This window comes from Argiope bruennichi, chromosome 5 (assembly GCF_947563725.1).
Source record: "Argiope bruennichi chromosome 5, qqArgBrue1.1, whole genome shotgun sequence".
In the NCBI taxonomy this organism is placed as follows: Eukaryota; Metazoa; Arthropoda; class Arachnida; order Araneae; family Araneidae; genus Argiope; species Argiope bruennichi.
Genome location: NC_079155.1, coordinates 15,473,880 through 15,489,193, shown reverse-complemented (window position 1 = coordinate 15,489,193; position 15,314 = coordinate 15,473,880). Strand labels below are relative to the sequence as shown.

Sequence of the window (15,314 nt, the reverse complement as noted above, 5' to 3'; positions counted from 1 at the left end):
GAAACACCGGTCTGTATGGAGTAATCGAGACGCGATTTCTGCGTTATCTTACCTAAGACGATTAAAGCAGTTTCCAGTGACTTCCTTCGTAATAATTTATGCGAGACAAACTACATGCCTTATGTTACATTTTTTTTATGCATAACGTATAGAAACGGGAATGGTTTGTTTCGCCTATTTTTATATTTTCTTTTAAAATAATTTTAATGAAAAGACAGTTTGGACTTTAGATATAATGCTGCTAATCAATTAGAGGAGATAAAAAAAATACTGAATCTAGGAAACATTTTGATAACAGCCAAATGTGGCTTTTAGAAAATTAGAATTAAAACAAGAGAGAGAAAAAAAATACAACAAATTATACTATCACAGGTTTTTATTTATCTTTCCTCACAGCAGATTTTATGCTGACAATTTGATACAAAACATTTCATTAATACCAATAATTTTACTTCTCAAAAAGAGAAAGCAACAGTACTCAAAATAATTCACACATTCAACTAAATATCACAGACTGCAGTCTTCCCTGTTCATAGTTCACAAAAATCATTAGATTAAGTAATAATTTAAGACTGTGCTAAAGTACATTCTTAATTGACAACTTTATAAAAATTTGGATATATTTTTGATAGCTTTTCTACAGGAGAAAAAGATTCCAGCAACATATGCAATTTAATAATTAAAAATCATTCAAGTTTTTAGAAACTATAAGATTTAAACTACAGGATGTAAGAATCTTATAAAGGAAAATTGCACAGTATATTTTCAGAAATACTGTTGGCTGTTTCAAAAATTCAAAATATTTCATATAAACTAAAATAATACACAAAAACTAATTTAAAATATTAAATAAAACAACAAATACAAAGAAACCAACAAACATTCATTTTTTAAAAATAAAGGATATATACAGCACATCATCAGTAAAAAATATTTTCACAACAACTGATAACCATAACTATACTTTCTCTCATAAAACTCAACATTAATACATTAAGAATACAGTATCTTATTTCCTTTATAAGTAGACAGCATTTTCAGAATTCATAACATTTTATTTTATATATCACAAGACTTCTTTTCTAGATTCTAATTCAAATTTAGGAACCCTGTAAGTATATTATTCCCACTATTTAAATATGCACTTGAAACCAACTGCAACTCGGGAATATTTCATTCTAATGAAAGATTCTCTTAAAATTAAACATCTAATCTTGTCTACAAATCTTTAATTATATTTTTTTTATAAATTGTCTGCTAGGGATTTAAGATGAAGGAAATTAAGTATATCATTTGTTCTCCAATTAAATTTAGTTTCATAATAATCCTGAAATTGAAATAGCTTTAATTACAAAAAAAGTGCAGAGTATGTATTAAAAGCAATTAAAATGAATTACTATGAAAATAAATAGACTAGATGACTTAAAACGACTTGATGTTACCTAATCTTTAAATAAATATACAAATGTTAAAACTGTTATTCAAATCTGTTAACAATATTAAGTTAAAAATTCTTGATAAGGAAAAGAAACTGAATAATAAAAAATTTCAATTATGATTTGTTTTTCCTCACTGGATGTATTAAATTATCAGGTAATGACTTCTGTAATCACGTTCATCCGTGCCTATCAGCAGATCAAAATAAATATTGTTCTGCACAAGGAATTTAGTTAATTTATATTCATAAAAAATATTAAATAGTTAACAAATAAGCCCTTTTTCTAATGGATGAATGTTCAGGCAGAGTCATTACCCACTTCCGGATACTTATCAACACTACACAAGAGCTCACCAGCACAGCACCGGAGATACTGTAAGCATCGGGGATCTCATTGAAAAACCATATTTGCCAGAAGAACGCCAACACAATATCAGTAGCAGCACGGACAATGGCCACTGGACTTGCATGTTCCGTCTTCAGAGCCAAGGTGAGAAGCATCTGACCACAAAAACTGAATATACCTAGCAGAATGACTAGCCACTGTTCTAATCCACAGGTGGGGGCAACAAATTCCCCAGTGAGAAAGGTGAGACACACAGTCTCTATGATCGCAACCCAACCAAAATTAAACATGATAATCGAGTGATGAACAGCTGTCATTTTACGAATGACTACATACACGCTGGCACCGAAAAGTGTAGACCCTAAGGCTGCTCCTACACCAAAGAAATGACTTTTGCTGTACTTAGCTATTTCATCTGCAAGTATAAGAGGCAATTTTGTGATTAGTACTATTCCAAGAAGGGTTAAAAGTACAGTAAATGCATGAAAAAATCCACATGGCTCTTTTAAAAAAATCCTGGCTAGAACAGCAACAAAAACTGGAATGCTGAAGATAATGACAGATGCATCTGCAATGGGAAGATTTTGAAAAGCAACGAATCTAAGAAACAAACTGGTTGCACCAACCAAGCCCCTAAATATTAGTAAATGTCTAATTGGTCTTGGTCCAAAGGGTGGTTCTCTGCTGTATATCACAAGAGGGAGTGTGAATATTAAGATACCCACAAACCTCAAAACAGCTAATTCACCTGGACTGATATCTTTTACGTATTTCACAATGACAGAAGAGAGGGAAAAGAAGACACTAGACATAGATGAATAAAACAGTCCCTTGTATAAGGAGAAATTCTTGTCGAAACAAGATTCTGGCTGCTCATCTTTTGGTCCATCTGTTTGATCACTCAATTTTCTGTTATCCTTCTCTGCAGCATCATCGGGATATGTATCAAATTGATCACCATATTTGGACACTAATGGCTGTTCTTGAATAGCAGATGGTTTTCTTTGAAGCCAGTTAGGCATATTGTTATTGGCACTGTTTGTTCCAGTTCCTGAGCCAATGCTGCATGAAAGATTATCCACCTATCACAAAATGACATAGTTTAAAGATAAATACATAAAAATTATAAACTTTAAATATTAATGCTATTTTGGTACAAAAAAAAAAAAAAAACACTTCAAAGTATTGTGGGTCAAGATCCACATGTAACAAGACAACATTTTTGTGTAATAGCTGGAGACACTAGCAACAAAGTATTTTATGACAACATAATGTAATCATATTCAAAAAATTAAGAGAAAATATTAACCTAATCAATACAAATAAAAGACACTTGTACAACTTATCTATACAAGGCAATGTACGAATCAAATGTTTTAGCCAATTTAGCATATGTCATTTTGATATAAACAGCAATGTTTGATACATTAAATATATAAAGAATTAATGCAAAAAACCTAATAGAAAAGCGATTTGTTCTCGTCCATAAAATAAGATTTCACAGAATTACAAATTTCAATCTAAAATAATGATAAAACTTAGGATATACATTTTTGGATTATTATATATTTAAGATGTATGTATTTAAATAAAAAAGTATTAAAAATGCATACCAAAAAAATCTAATTTACTTTTTACCTTCTATCATTTTGATATTTTTTGAAACAGTAGCTGGGAAAAAAAAAATACAATTTTTTCCAGTTTTTAATTAAGTATATTGTAAAAATAAGGTTAATATCAATTCAAAATGATGTTGATATCAATTTTTGGTGACATTTAATTATTTACAGCAGCAAAAAAAGAGTAAGAAATAGGCAATCAAAAGTTTTTTTTAATACATGTATCTAAAAAATTATACAATAGAAAATTATTAACTCCTATTTTTATTTATAAAGGATATATTCCAACTTAAATTTTAAGAGTGTCGATTCGAATGTGCAGGGAAGATATTTATTGTCTTAAGATGCACAGTAACTGTCTAAATGTAATACTAAAAAAGAAATTTTGAAATTAAAACAGCTTGCATGTTGAACAATTCATTGATAAATTAACAAGAAATATTTACTGCCAGCAAAATTTTTATTTACTTATTATAGTGTATTTTTAAATGACTTATAATAAATAAACATATTAAGACTATAATAAATAAATATAAATAAACATAAATCTTTAATAATAAACTTAGCTAAGGATTTGGAATTTTCCTAGCATTATTCCTTCTTCTATTTCATATTCAATAATCTAATCTAGGATAAAAACTGATTCAATATTCAAATAAAACATTAGGCATTAAGACTGGAATAAATATCAGCTGCCTAATCAAATCAGCAACTTTTCTAAAGCTAAGAATGAAACATTTAAATATTACACTATAAATGCTTCAGAATTTAATTTCAATCTAGTAACTAATAATAAAGATTCTAAATAATGATGTAGTAAAACATCTAAGCTATCACTATGTTTCTTAGGAAAATTTTAAAAAACTGGTAAAAACTTTTATAAAGGACACAATATATACAATTTACTATTATGAAGTTTCCTAACATTTGATATTGGTTCATATGGAGGGCAAATTGTTTCAATACTTTATCTTATTCTAAAAAACATTTATAAAATTAAATCTTGCATAATATCAGACCAGTCTTTTTAAAATATTAACATTTATTAAATATAATCATCCTTTCAAAAATTAAAACAATTAAGTATGATGGGGGGGTGATTGCACTTCGATTATAATAATGTTTAGACATATAATTTATGAAATATGCTATATAAATCATGAAAAATCAATTTTTTTAAAAAAGCACGATCTGCAAGTATATAGAATAAAAATCATTTCAGTTTTATTTGCTATGCAATAAAGATAAGTCAATCAAGCTGGAAAAGATTTGTTGAATTATTCTATTACAGGAAACCTGATAAATTGCTTTATTATGTCCATATATTTTTATTAAAGATATTTGTAAAAGTACTTATACACATTTTAAACATCATAAGATATTTAATGTGCAGAGTAAAATAATTTTCCAAAGAGTTTTGAACTTAGAAAATTTACATAATTTTATTTTGGCATGATATTTTAGAGACTGGACACCAAACATGCAATGTTTTGACGCAAAATATCTAACAGTTTTATTCATATAATCATTTGCAGTTTATCTTCAACAAAAATTTTTTGAATATTAAGATAAGAAAATAAAAATAATCAGTGTGGCTATCTATACAAATTTTTCAGATCAAATAGATTAAATTTTTGACTGAAACACTCAAAACCTAACGTAATTCCTTAATGTCCATTTAATAGTAGAATTATAAAATATATTAAAAGCCGTCATTATTTTCAATTCAAATAAACAACAAAAAAAATAGAAGAGAAGTACTAACTTTATAATAATTATTTTTTTAATTATATATTTTAAACATTATACATCCTTAATATTTTTTATTTCATTACAGTTTCAAATACAAAGATAAATTATTTATAAAAAAATTAGGGCCACTAACATTTAAATAACATTTATAACAAGACTAGTTTTAATTTTTTTTTTCATAAAACCATTGTACAAAAAGAATACATTAACTTGAAATAAATTCCTATTCCAGCTACAAATTTAACACTTTTTTTGTACTTGTGTAAACATATTTAAGTAATAAGCAAATTTATATTTGGAGCAATATGTAATCTTTAAATATAAATCAAAAGAATTGTCAGAATAATTTTTTCATCAAATAAAATAATTTTAAAAATTCTAAAACCCTAAAGCGATATTTTTGTTACAATGTGTTGGTTCAAATTTTAAAAATGTCTGTCTGTAAACATAAATAGCTTTATATGGGTTAATAAAAGCAAAGCTTGAATAAACTACATCAAGTAGTACAATTCTATTATGAATGTATCAAAAAATAAAATTTTATAAACACGGAAGTTTAAAAAAAATCCAGATGAAATGTCATCGACTTTTAAGTTCACACGCATGTTTTCACTTTTAAAAACCATTAATGGGAATACAGAACGCAGATCGAATTTCAACAAAATAAAAAGTTACATACACTGCCAGCAGCATTTTCAAGTATAAATAATATAACAAAAATTTAAGTAACAAAATTACCTGCAGAATGATACGCCGTCATAGGTAACAAATTTTTAGAAATATGCATAGAATCTAGCGATTCTGTAAATTCTTTAATAGTCAGGAATAAAATATATACAGTAATTTTAATAAATAGATATGAGAGGTATCCATGACAGATTTAAATGAGCGCAAAGACAGACCACGGAATCCTTTTCCTTGGTTTCGTTTTGTAAATACGCCTGATATCGCGATTATTGTTTGAGTGATTTGGCACACCGCACACCTCTCTGCAGGCCCAATCACTTTACAATAACAGTAATGAAGGTCTGTTACTCACCGGTGACGTCAGAGGTTTCTCATCAGATGGCGCTGAAGGTCGTGGAGCTTCTAGAAAAAAAAGTTAAAGAAAATTGTCACATTATGTAATTAGCTGTCATTTTACAGAAAAAAATAATGATCTAATGATGAAAAGTATCGATGGCTCTATCGTATTTCTTTCATGTCAATGCCAAATATTCTGATATCTGCAGAATTAAATGTACTCTCGTTCGCTACAGTTTCAGATACTGGTGTAACACTGAAAGCAAATTCTTTCATGTTATTTTATTAGTTTACACATCGTCTACTTATTTTATTAAAGTTCATGTTTAGAAATTATGCTGCGATAAAGAAATTTTAATCTGAAACATTCTTTTCCATTCTGCCTGGGTATAGTGTGTCTATATACAGCAAGGCAACTGTTTCATTTAAATGGTTTAAGATTTGAATATTTGAAACCGAATTTTTCAAACTATCGAAATATGAATCAATAAATCTATCAAAATATGAATCGTATGTAAACTATGAATTCACTTTTCATTTTCTACTGACATCTGTTCTATTGTGGCAGTTAACCTGTACGTAGGTCATTAAGTAATTTGGAGTGATATTCAATAGTGTGCGATTAATCATTTTTCTGTTTATAGGCATTCAAGAAATACTCCAAATCTGTTAAAGATATTTTCTATCTTGGCAGATACGCTAGAACAACGGTGGATATTAGATATATTTATTACAAAAGAATCCGAGTAGAATTAGAGGGTTACGCAGAAATTGCTTACATGCACGGAGGAATCGTGCAAATATTTTCTTAAACGTCATTAACATGAAAAAAAAAATCAAATTAACTTGAATATGCCTTTCTAAAAGTTTCTTAAGATCGTTATTCCCAATACTTATGTTTGAAAATATACGTTAGGAATATTATTTATCAATGTATTAGGAAACAAGGCACGCCTCCGATGCTGGATTGCTTCTGCAGCATGCATGCTTTCGAATTCAGAAAGCTATATGGAAACATCTTAGAAAAAAGCCTGCAAAGCCGGCAGAAACTTGTGTTGGAATCCCTGACCCTACATAATATCGTCCAGTCGCCACCCATTGAACATCAATGTATTTAGAAAAGATTTTGAAGCCATCCAGGGTTTTGCGACTGCGAAAAGCAGCAGTTGTTTCAGTATCCAAATCGAAGCCATCCCTAATATAGCACAAAATGCCCATCAGCATTGCTGCGATATCTTTACAATATTGGCAGGAATTCAGAATATCAGACAACATCGTGGAGATTTTGTACAATATCTTTTGCTAATACGAAACCCTATTGACACACAATATAATACATTACGATGTTTTCACCAAGATACTCTGCGATGTCACCACAATATAGTTCGAGATTCTGAATGCCGTTCAATATTGTTGGACAATTTGAGCTACTAGGGATTGTACGACATTCAGAATATCAATATGGAGTTATTCTACTGTTTATTGTTAAACGTAATAAGATACAGAGGAAATGAAATTTATGATAAATTTGACATTATTGAAAATTATGTATTATGTAGATTTGTTTTTAAGTGGGAAAATGTCGAAACATTTGCCATGAAACCAATGTTAGTAAACGTATTAAATTACATTTATAGCTTCGTATTATATTAATTTGCAAACCTTTGTGGACTCGTTATCTGCAATTAAACGATATTTGAACATTTTTTTTTTTGTATATTTCTCATTTTCAAAAAGTTACAGCATTATTTTAAACAATGAATAAAATTAATTTTCCTTCGATATTTACAAAATACTATCGTTATAAATGTGATTTTACAAGTGTCGGGATAAATGATGTAACAAGCGTAAGCAGGTGGGTTTGTTTTGCCAAGAGTGCAGACGTATTCATCTTCTCTTGTAATTGTTTACGACGTTGGAATTAACCGTTATTTTAGATTAGCTCGCATTTTGTTCAAGGGCATTTCATCAGCTTTCAAACAGTGGCGACACTCTGGAGAAAATCCAACATCCTGATTGTTGTCCAAGTTTACCAAACAAATGTTGCTTAAGGAGGAAGATATACCAAATAGGTTTTGATGTATGTTTGTTTATTAATATAAATTGGTTTACAAAAAAAAAAAAAAAAAAAAAAAAAAATACCGTCTAATTTCAAAGCATGGACTCTGTAAATTACATAAAACACAATGCACGATTCACAAATTGCTCTACAGGGTTGATCATTTGACCTACAGCCATCAAACTTGACACATAATTCTATACAGTTATTTGTTAGTATAGGCGTATACGTGCGTGTAAAATTGAACACTTAATGGTATTGTGACAGAAATGACTTGCTTTTTGAGGGTATTGATACGATTATCATTTTAAAAAGGAATTTTGACTATTCATTCAGATTTCTTGCAAAAGGATTTTAATTTAATCTTCAGTGACTCTTGCTACTGATTGTTGCAGATGTTTCTTTATTCGGCATTCTGTTAGCTCAGCTAATTTTAACCATTTGTATTTGGATGCTTGGGCTCAAGCACCATTTCTGATGATGCAATATTTTGATGTTTTATTTGTTTTTAAGTTTGATTGTTAAAAATACCTACAGAGGGGCAAGAAAGCAGATTAACTTTTCGGAGAAATTCAATTTAAAACAATTGCATTGTATTTATTTTTCGAAGTTATAAAGTCCTTGTATATGCCAATAATTATACATCGAATTATTTTTCAGAGTGCGAAGGGTTAATACAAACTCTCCAAACTTATATCGGAACTCTCGCATTTATGCTATGCTTAATTTTGAATCTAATATAAGGCACAAAATGCCTTTATTACAAATAGAGTGAAATCAAGCATTTTGGAAATAATTCAAAACAGGGGACATTATCGCAGAAGGGAAAATAAACTTAGATTAAAAAGTATCAAAATTTATATAAAAGTGTGAATGCCTAAGCATTTTTTGGTTCTTTTACTCTTAAAGAAAGGGAGGAGTATAAAAAAAGTATTGCAATCTTAAAAACACCTCGGCGTCGAGTTTTTATTGAATTTCTGAATTCTAGATCCTTTTTGAGACCGAATATGAGATCTTTTTATAGGAAAAGCATACGATCTTTGTGCTACAATTTGTACATCTGTACTGAATTTTGAATTCACTTCACTAATGAGTAAGGATACTTCCTCACATTATATTTAATTTTCGCGCTGGTCTGTAAAGCTAAAAGAAAAACACCCTTCATATTCTTTAAAATTCTCCCCTTTGGAAGTCCTGTTGCCATTTCATTAAATGAAAATTTTAGGTAATTATTTACACTCACATTACCATCCGCTCCAGTAAAAATATTCTTGATTACACAGCTAGAATTAAAAGTTAGACAATTTTAAAGAAGACTCGAATCTCTATTTCCACATGCCATAATTTGATTCATTTGTTTTTATATTATTTTAAAAATTTATTTTCAATTATAGCAACGATATATTTCAAATAAAAACATAATATCATCGCAATGCACGTAAGAAAATGAAGTAATTAAAACAATGAAATGCATTGTTGCAATTTTTATTCAAAATTGGAGAAAAAAATTGCGCTAAAATAATATTGGAAATGAAATTTATTAAATGAAATGCATTAACTTGCATTAAGAATGATGTTTACAACAAGAGTAGGAAGTGAAAATGCATAACAAAAAGACGAGAATTTGACTAGTGGTTTAAAATTACGAAATGCCAAATCAACAATAACTCAGTGTAAAAGGCAATTTAGTATTTTTTTTAAACGCATTTTAACGGATACACGAATTGAAAATAAAACTGACACCATTTTGACTTCACACTAAAAATTTTAGGAAGAAATAAATGAGAAGGTCGAGAGGAGAAGTGCTTCCTATCCCCCCCCTCCCCCTCTATTTCACAAAGAAACCTCTTACAACTAAGAAGGCAGTGAAAAAAAAATATTTAAGAAAATCGATAATTCGAGATAACATTTGCTATTTCAGTATCTAGAGAGCAACACAATCGTCTGCGATATCTTATCAAATTATAAACAGGTGCACTGAATGGGGAATTTCTAGTACTTTTTAATGCCAAAAGATATTAAATGCTTATCTCAATTCTGCACGTGCTGCTCGATTCAAATCGTTGTTTTTATGTAGACTAAGATAACGTCCAATTGTGAAAAGTGTGTTTATCGTGTGCTCCGTCACGTGCAATCATCAGTTATCTATAAAATGTTTTCTTTTTTTAAGAATTAGTTCCAGGTAAAGTTATTTATCTTATCTTTAGATTGAATCAATGGAAGATAAGATATCGCATCTTGTAACCTGATTTATATCTAGATGTTGATCAAAAATTGTTCAGCAATAGTTGAAAATGAATTAATCAAAAGAATTGGCCTTTTTTTACAAATATTGCTGATGGTGAACAATATTTTGGGAAGCTTTGTCTACATCGCTGAAAAAATTGCAGACAAATATTAAAAATGGTTTAATAATTTTCAATAGTAAGGATTCACCTGTACATCAAAGAATTTTTCCGAATTATACTGAGCAAATTATTTAGCAACAACAATTATTTTTATAAATCGGACCCTATTATGTATTTCGTTTATATAAATTTGAAATAGGGCGTATTTTAAGACTCTAATTTGTCAATTAGACATGCTTCATGCGTGCATAGAATTATTCAATTTTTTAAAAAAATTTAATCGAAATTCCTTTATAGATGATATTATTTTGAATTTTTTATATTTTAATTATTTATTATCATTTTATATATTTAAAATGCGTGGAATCCATAAATATATCAGGCGTCTCATGGATTCTTAACTGATACAACAAGGCAACATAATTACTCGTTAATCATAGATTAATCCATCACCAGATTGGTAAAACAGCAAAGCTTGGCATAGTAAGCTTCTGTTAAGTAGCCGAAACTGTGCGATTATCAGACAGGATTTGGGTATTATGTGTGTTTATTTATATGAATCTTCAAAGCAGAATATCAGTCATAATGAAGGTTGCGTTTTCCATTTGCACATGATCAGGAGTGATAATCAAATTCAGTTAAAATATCTTTTCAGTACTATATAATATTGTTGGTAATTAAAGCTCGACAAACTCAGAATTTTATTTAATTTTTAATAAAATTAAAAATAAGAATCAATTCTAGGTTTATATACACGCTTCCCTAAATATGCGTATGACTCATTAGGAAGATCTAAGTTCAATATTCTGTCCTATAGAGAGGTACACACTAATAATAAAAAAATAGAAATAATGTTTCAGTCCTTAATTTTGAGAATCATTTTTAGAATATTGTAATTGCAAAGTTATATCGAATTTTCGAAATGAACGTTCGAAGGAATCAATTATTTGATTTATATCAAATGGTTAGGTAGTATCAGTTCCTTTTTTTTTTTCCTGTGTGAAAGAAGAGTTATACTTTCAAATTTTCAATTCATTTAAATAATTTAAAACACAAATGGATTTTATGACGTTTACCGTTTCTGCTACCACATCGTCATAAAAATTTCAAGATATCCGGTTTGAATGAACAAAATTACTCATTGTTCCCTGTTAAGGCGTAGCCGTGACATTATCCGATTTCAGGTGCCACGCTACTTTTCCCAAGGCTGTTGCAGAAAACACCTGCAGACGAAAATAGTTAACGCGGTAAATTCGCTTAATGGAATAAACGCTTTGATTATAGAAATTAAGTTTCAGATTAAGAAAATTACCATTTGGAGCAAAATTTCTAAAACTCATACTTTTCCTTTCATGAAATTTGTCGGGATTCCAAAACAAGAAAATGCGAATCATTAATTTGAATTTAAAAAATAAATTAACTGCTTAAAAAAATGAAATCGAATTCTTTCGTCGTCGAATTCGTTTGTCTGATTAGACTATTTTTGAGTGCAGAAATTGAAAATTTTGAAAGGCAACTGTGGGAACATTTTGTTCACATATATAGAAATGCATTTTTTTTCTTTTTCGTCTATAAGGAATGTATAAAAAAATCGATTGCAAGGTTTTAGTTAATCTCATTCAGGTCTTCTTGAATTCCGAAAAACTATTTTTGGAATTCTGCGTTTGCCTGCTCATGTGTATATAAACATCATATAAAAGTGTTTCAAGCTAGATGGTATGTATTTTTTACTGTAAAATTCCTGATGAATTTTAAATTTTAATTGTAATCGGATCATTCGGGTACAGTATTTTTTTTTTTTTTTATATTCTGGATTTTCTACACTTTGCCGTGAAACTAAACACAAATAGTTACCATATTTGCAAGTATTATAACATGCGCATTGCCATTCCTGTGGAATGAAAATATGACATGTTTCAACCAATAGGAAATTTGAAATTCGATTTCTTTTCCTTTTTTTCTCGTTAACTATAACGAATGAATTTCTTAAAAAAAAAGATTAACTCTTAAAATCGAAATTCATTTAAAAATATACATTTTAAGAAATTCAGTTTTATGTTATTCCCAATATTTTATACAAATGTAAATAAAATAAGTGCATTTATGGCGATCAGCAGCTGGTTGTTTAGAATGTTTATGTAAATTTACAGAAAATCGTTTGTCAGTGCCAATTGAATCAATTCTTAAATCTGTTATCCACAAAATACATTAAGATGAAATATGAATAACATACAATGAATTTAAACTATTGTAATAGAAAGTTTGAAATTCTACGATCCTATTATAAATATGATTTTCGTAGTGACAAATAATGTCAAAAAAACTTGTCAAAAATCTTATTTTTGCTCCGTTTTATCATATAATTTTCATTTTGTTTTCATTCATAAATTAATTTTCTAATAAGATTTAAATCAAAATATTTTTCTTCTATCATTTATTAAATCTTATTAGAAAAGTAATTTATAGAAAGAAAAATAAAATAATAAAGTAGAACAAAAATATTCGATCATGATTTTCTCAATTAAAGATTTTAATTTGTCATTACGACATTTTTAGAACTTACGTGTAACAGTTTTTCCAAGTACAAGAACTAAATTATAAATTTTGAGAATCCCGATATGCGCACATTTTATTATGCTGCAGCTAGAAATTTATCTGCAGTTGAAACGTAGAGCGTCATCGGACTGGTACGGAACACCAATTAAGGGAAAAAAAAAAAAAAAAAAAAAAAAAAAATACGAACTTGACCGACAACGAAAGATTAAATCGACTATCTGAATCACACGACTGCCCTTACAATGAATTTAAAAAATAGGTCAGGCTTACTGAAACAAGTTAGTTTTACCACAGAACACGAATTCATAAACTCGAAGGGTGAACACTGGAGACTGCGCTTCAAAGTGCAGGCAAAATGAAAAAGGAAATGTATAAATTAAGAAATGTATGAAATGCGAAAACTTATTTATAACGGCACAGTATTACAACGGAAAGAATAATATTGAAAGTTGCATAAAGCATGAAAACGATGGCAGGAAGGATATAGTATTAACAACAAACCTTTGTAATACTTATATGTTTATGACTTTTAAACTTTTTCTTTGTGATATGTGTATGCGACTACGTTCAGGGTGAAAAGTTAGTGTTTTTCAACACAAACTTTTAGCTTAAAAAAGATTAAAAACATCTATGGAACAAAAATATACAAAATAAACAAAAGCTCTTTTTTTAATTGAAAAAAGGCCTTTTTCGGCCAGAGGAATAATACAAAAATCTTAATTCAGAGGTTTATCAAATGATTTGCTTAAAACTTTGCATATAGCTCAAGAAATATATTACCTAGTTCCTGAATTAAAAAATATGCTGTATGTTTTTTTAATATTGAGATTCGACTGATAAATTTGAAAATTTTTTAAAAAAATTTCCCATTGTGAAGCATTAAAATTATAGAATATTTCTAAATAAATAGATTATTCTCTAGTTCAGGAACTACAAAGGAATTATACCAAATTTGAATAAAAAATATACATTAGATTTTAATTCATGAGATTTTTTGTAAGAAAATTCTACCAAAGGTTAAAATTCGAGATAAAACCATTTAAAGACGTACAATTCACTAAAACGTATATAAAAATCAGTGTAGCTTTCTAAAAATTCAACTGATTTTATAATGAAAAGTGTTCGAAATATTAAAAAATATTTAAAAACTTCATATTTTCGTAAAAATTTGACTTTTCAGAAAAGTTACCTAACTTAAACCTATATCAGACCTTTTCTTTGATTAAGTTTACTATATCGTTAGTCTCCCCCATTTTATGCTTTATTTCAAAAATAATCCGTTTCTTTATGTTTGAAATATTTTAAACACATCGATTCTTGCTTGATTTGTCTGTAGTTCACAGCTATCTAATTATATTGAACCATACATTTAATTAGATGACATTTCTGATATAGTTAAAAGATAGCCTTAATGTCAAACACGAGGCGTCGCCAGTGAATATGTTAAGATTTGTAAGCGTCTTCTTGGAACATCCTATAATATAGGGTATTAATATCTGCCTTGTGTCTCTTTTTTGGTTCACGAATATTTAATTATACAACAAAGTCACCTACCATTTTGTAGATCCGGATTCATTATTGGAAACCGACCCAATCATATTCAGGTTTAACTGCAAAATTGCTTCAACAATTATTAACATACTATTTTCTATTTTACATACTATTTTCAACGAATAATTTTGAAAAAAATTGTTCGGTAATGATCTGTGAAAACAGTTGCGTCTAAAAGTATGCCTTAAGTAAATTCCAAATTACTCAGTTACGTTTAATAACAAGGGTTTGAAACTTGAATGTTAAATCGTAATGACAGTAACGTAAAAAAAAAAAAATGACATTTAATTCAGTTGAATAACAAAGAAATTTTATTATACTTAAAAAGAAAAAAAAAGCAAAATAAAATAAGCGAAACTGATCATACTAAGTAAAAGAAATGGAATAACGGATATTTTATAAAATATATTTTCAACTTACCTAGAATTAAAACCTTTTTTTGAAGAATTCACGGGATTCGACCTTTACTCACCAAACGTCGACAATAAAGACTCAAGGCAGTGATCTGAATCATCAATTTATCGATTGTTTTTATCATCCTCAGGTGAGAATAGGACTTTGGACTTACAAAATTAGCATGCGAAAAAATAGTATTCACCTATCAGAGCGCCATTAAATACAA

The 15,314-nt window shown here is 28.6% G+C and overlaps 1 protein-coding gene across 1 annotated transcript in view; it reads right to left on the bottom strand.

Annotated features, from left to right (window-relative positions):
• Positions 1–373: 373 nt before the first annotated feature.
• Positions 374–15,314, bottom strand: part of LOC129969128 (solute carrier family 35 member G1-like) — a 49,414-nt gene continuing 34,473 nt past the window's right edge. Inside the window, exons 4-5 of the mRNA XM_056083549.1 lie at positions 6,195–6,244; positions 374–2,866 (exon numbers count right to left, since the gene is read on the bottom strand). Of these exons, the coding sequence (XP_055939524.1) occupies positions 1,694–2,866; positions 6,195–6,244 (1,223 nt within the window). The 3' untranslated portion in view covers positions 374–1,693. The remainder of the gene's footprint in view (positions 2,867–6,194; positions 6,245–15,314) is intronic.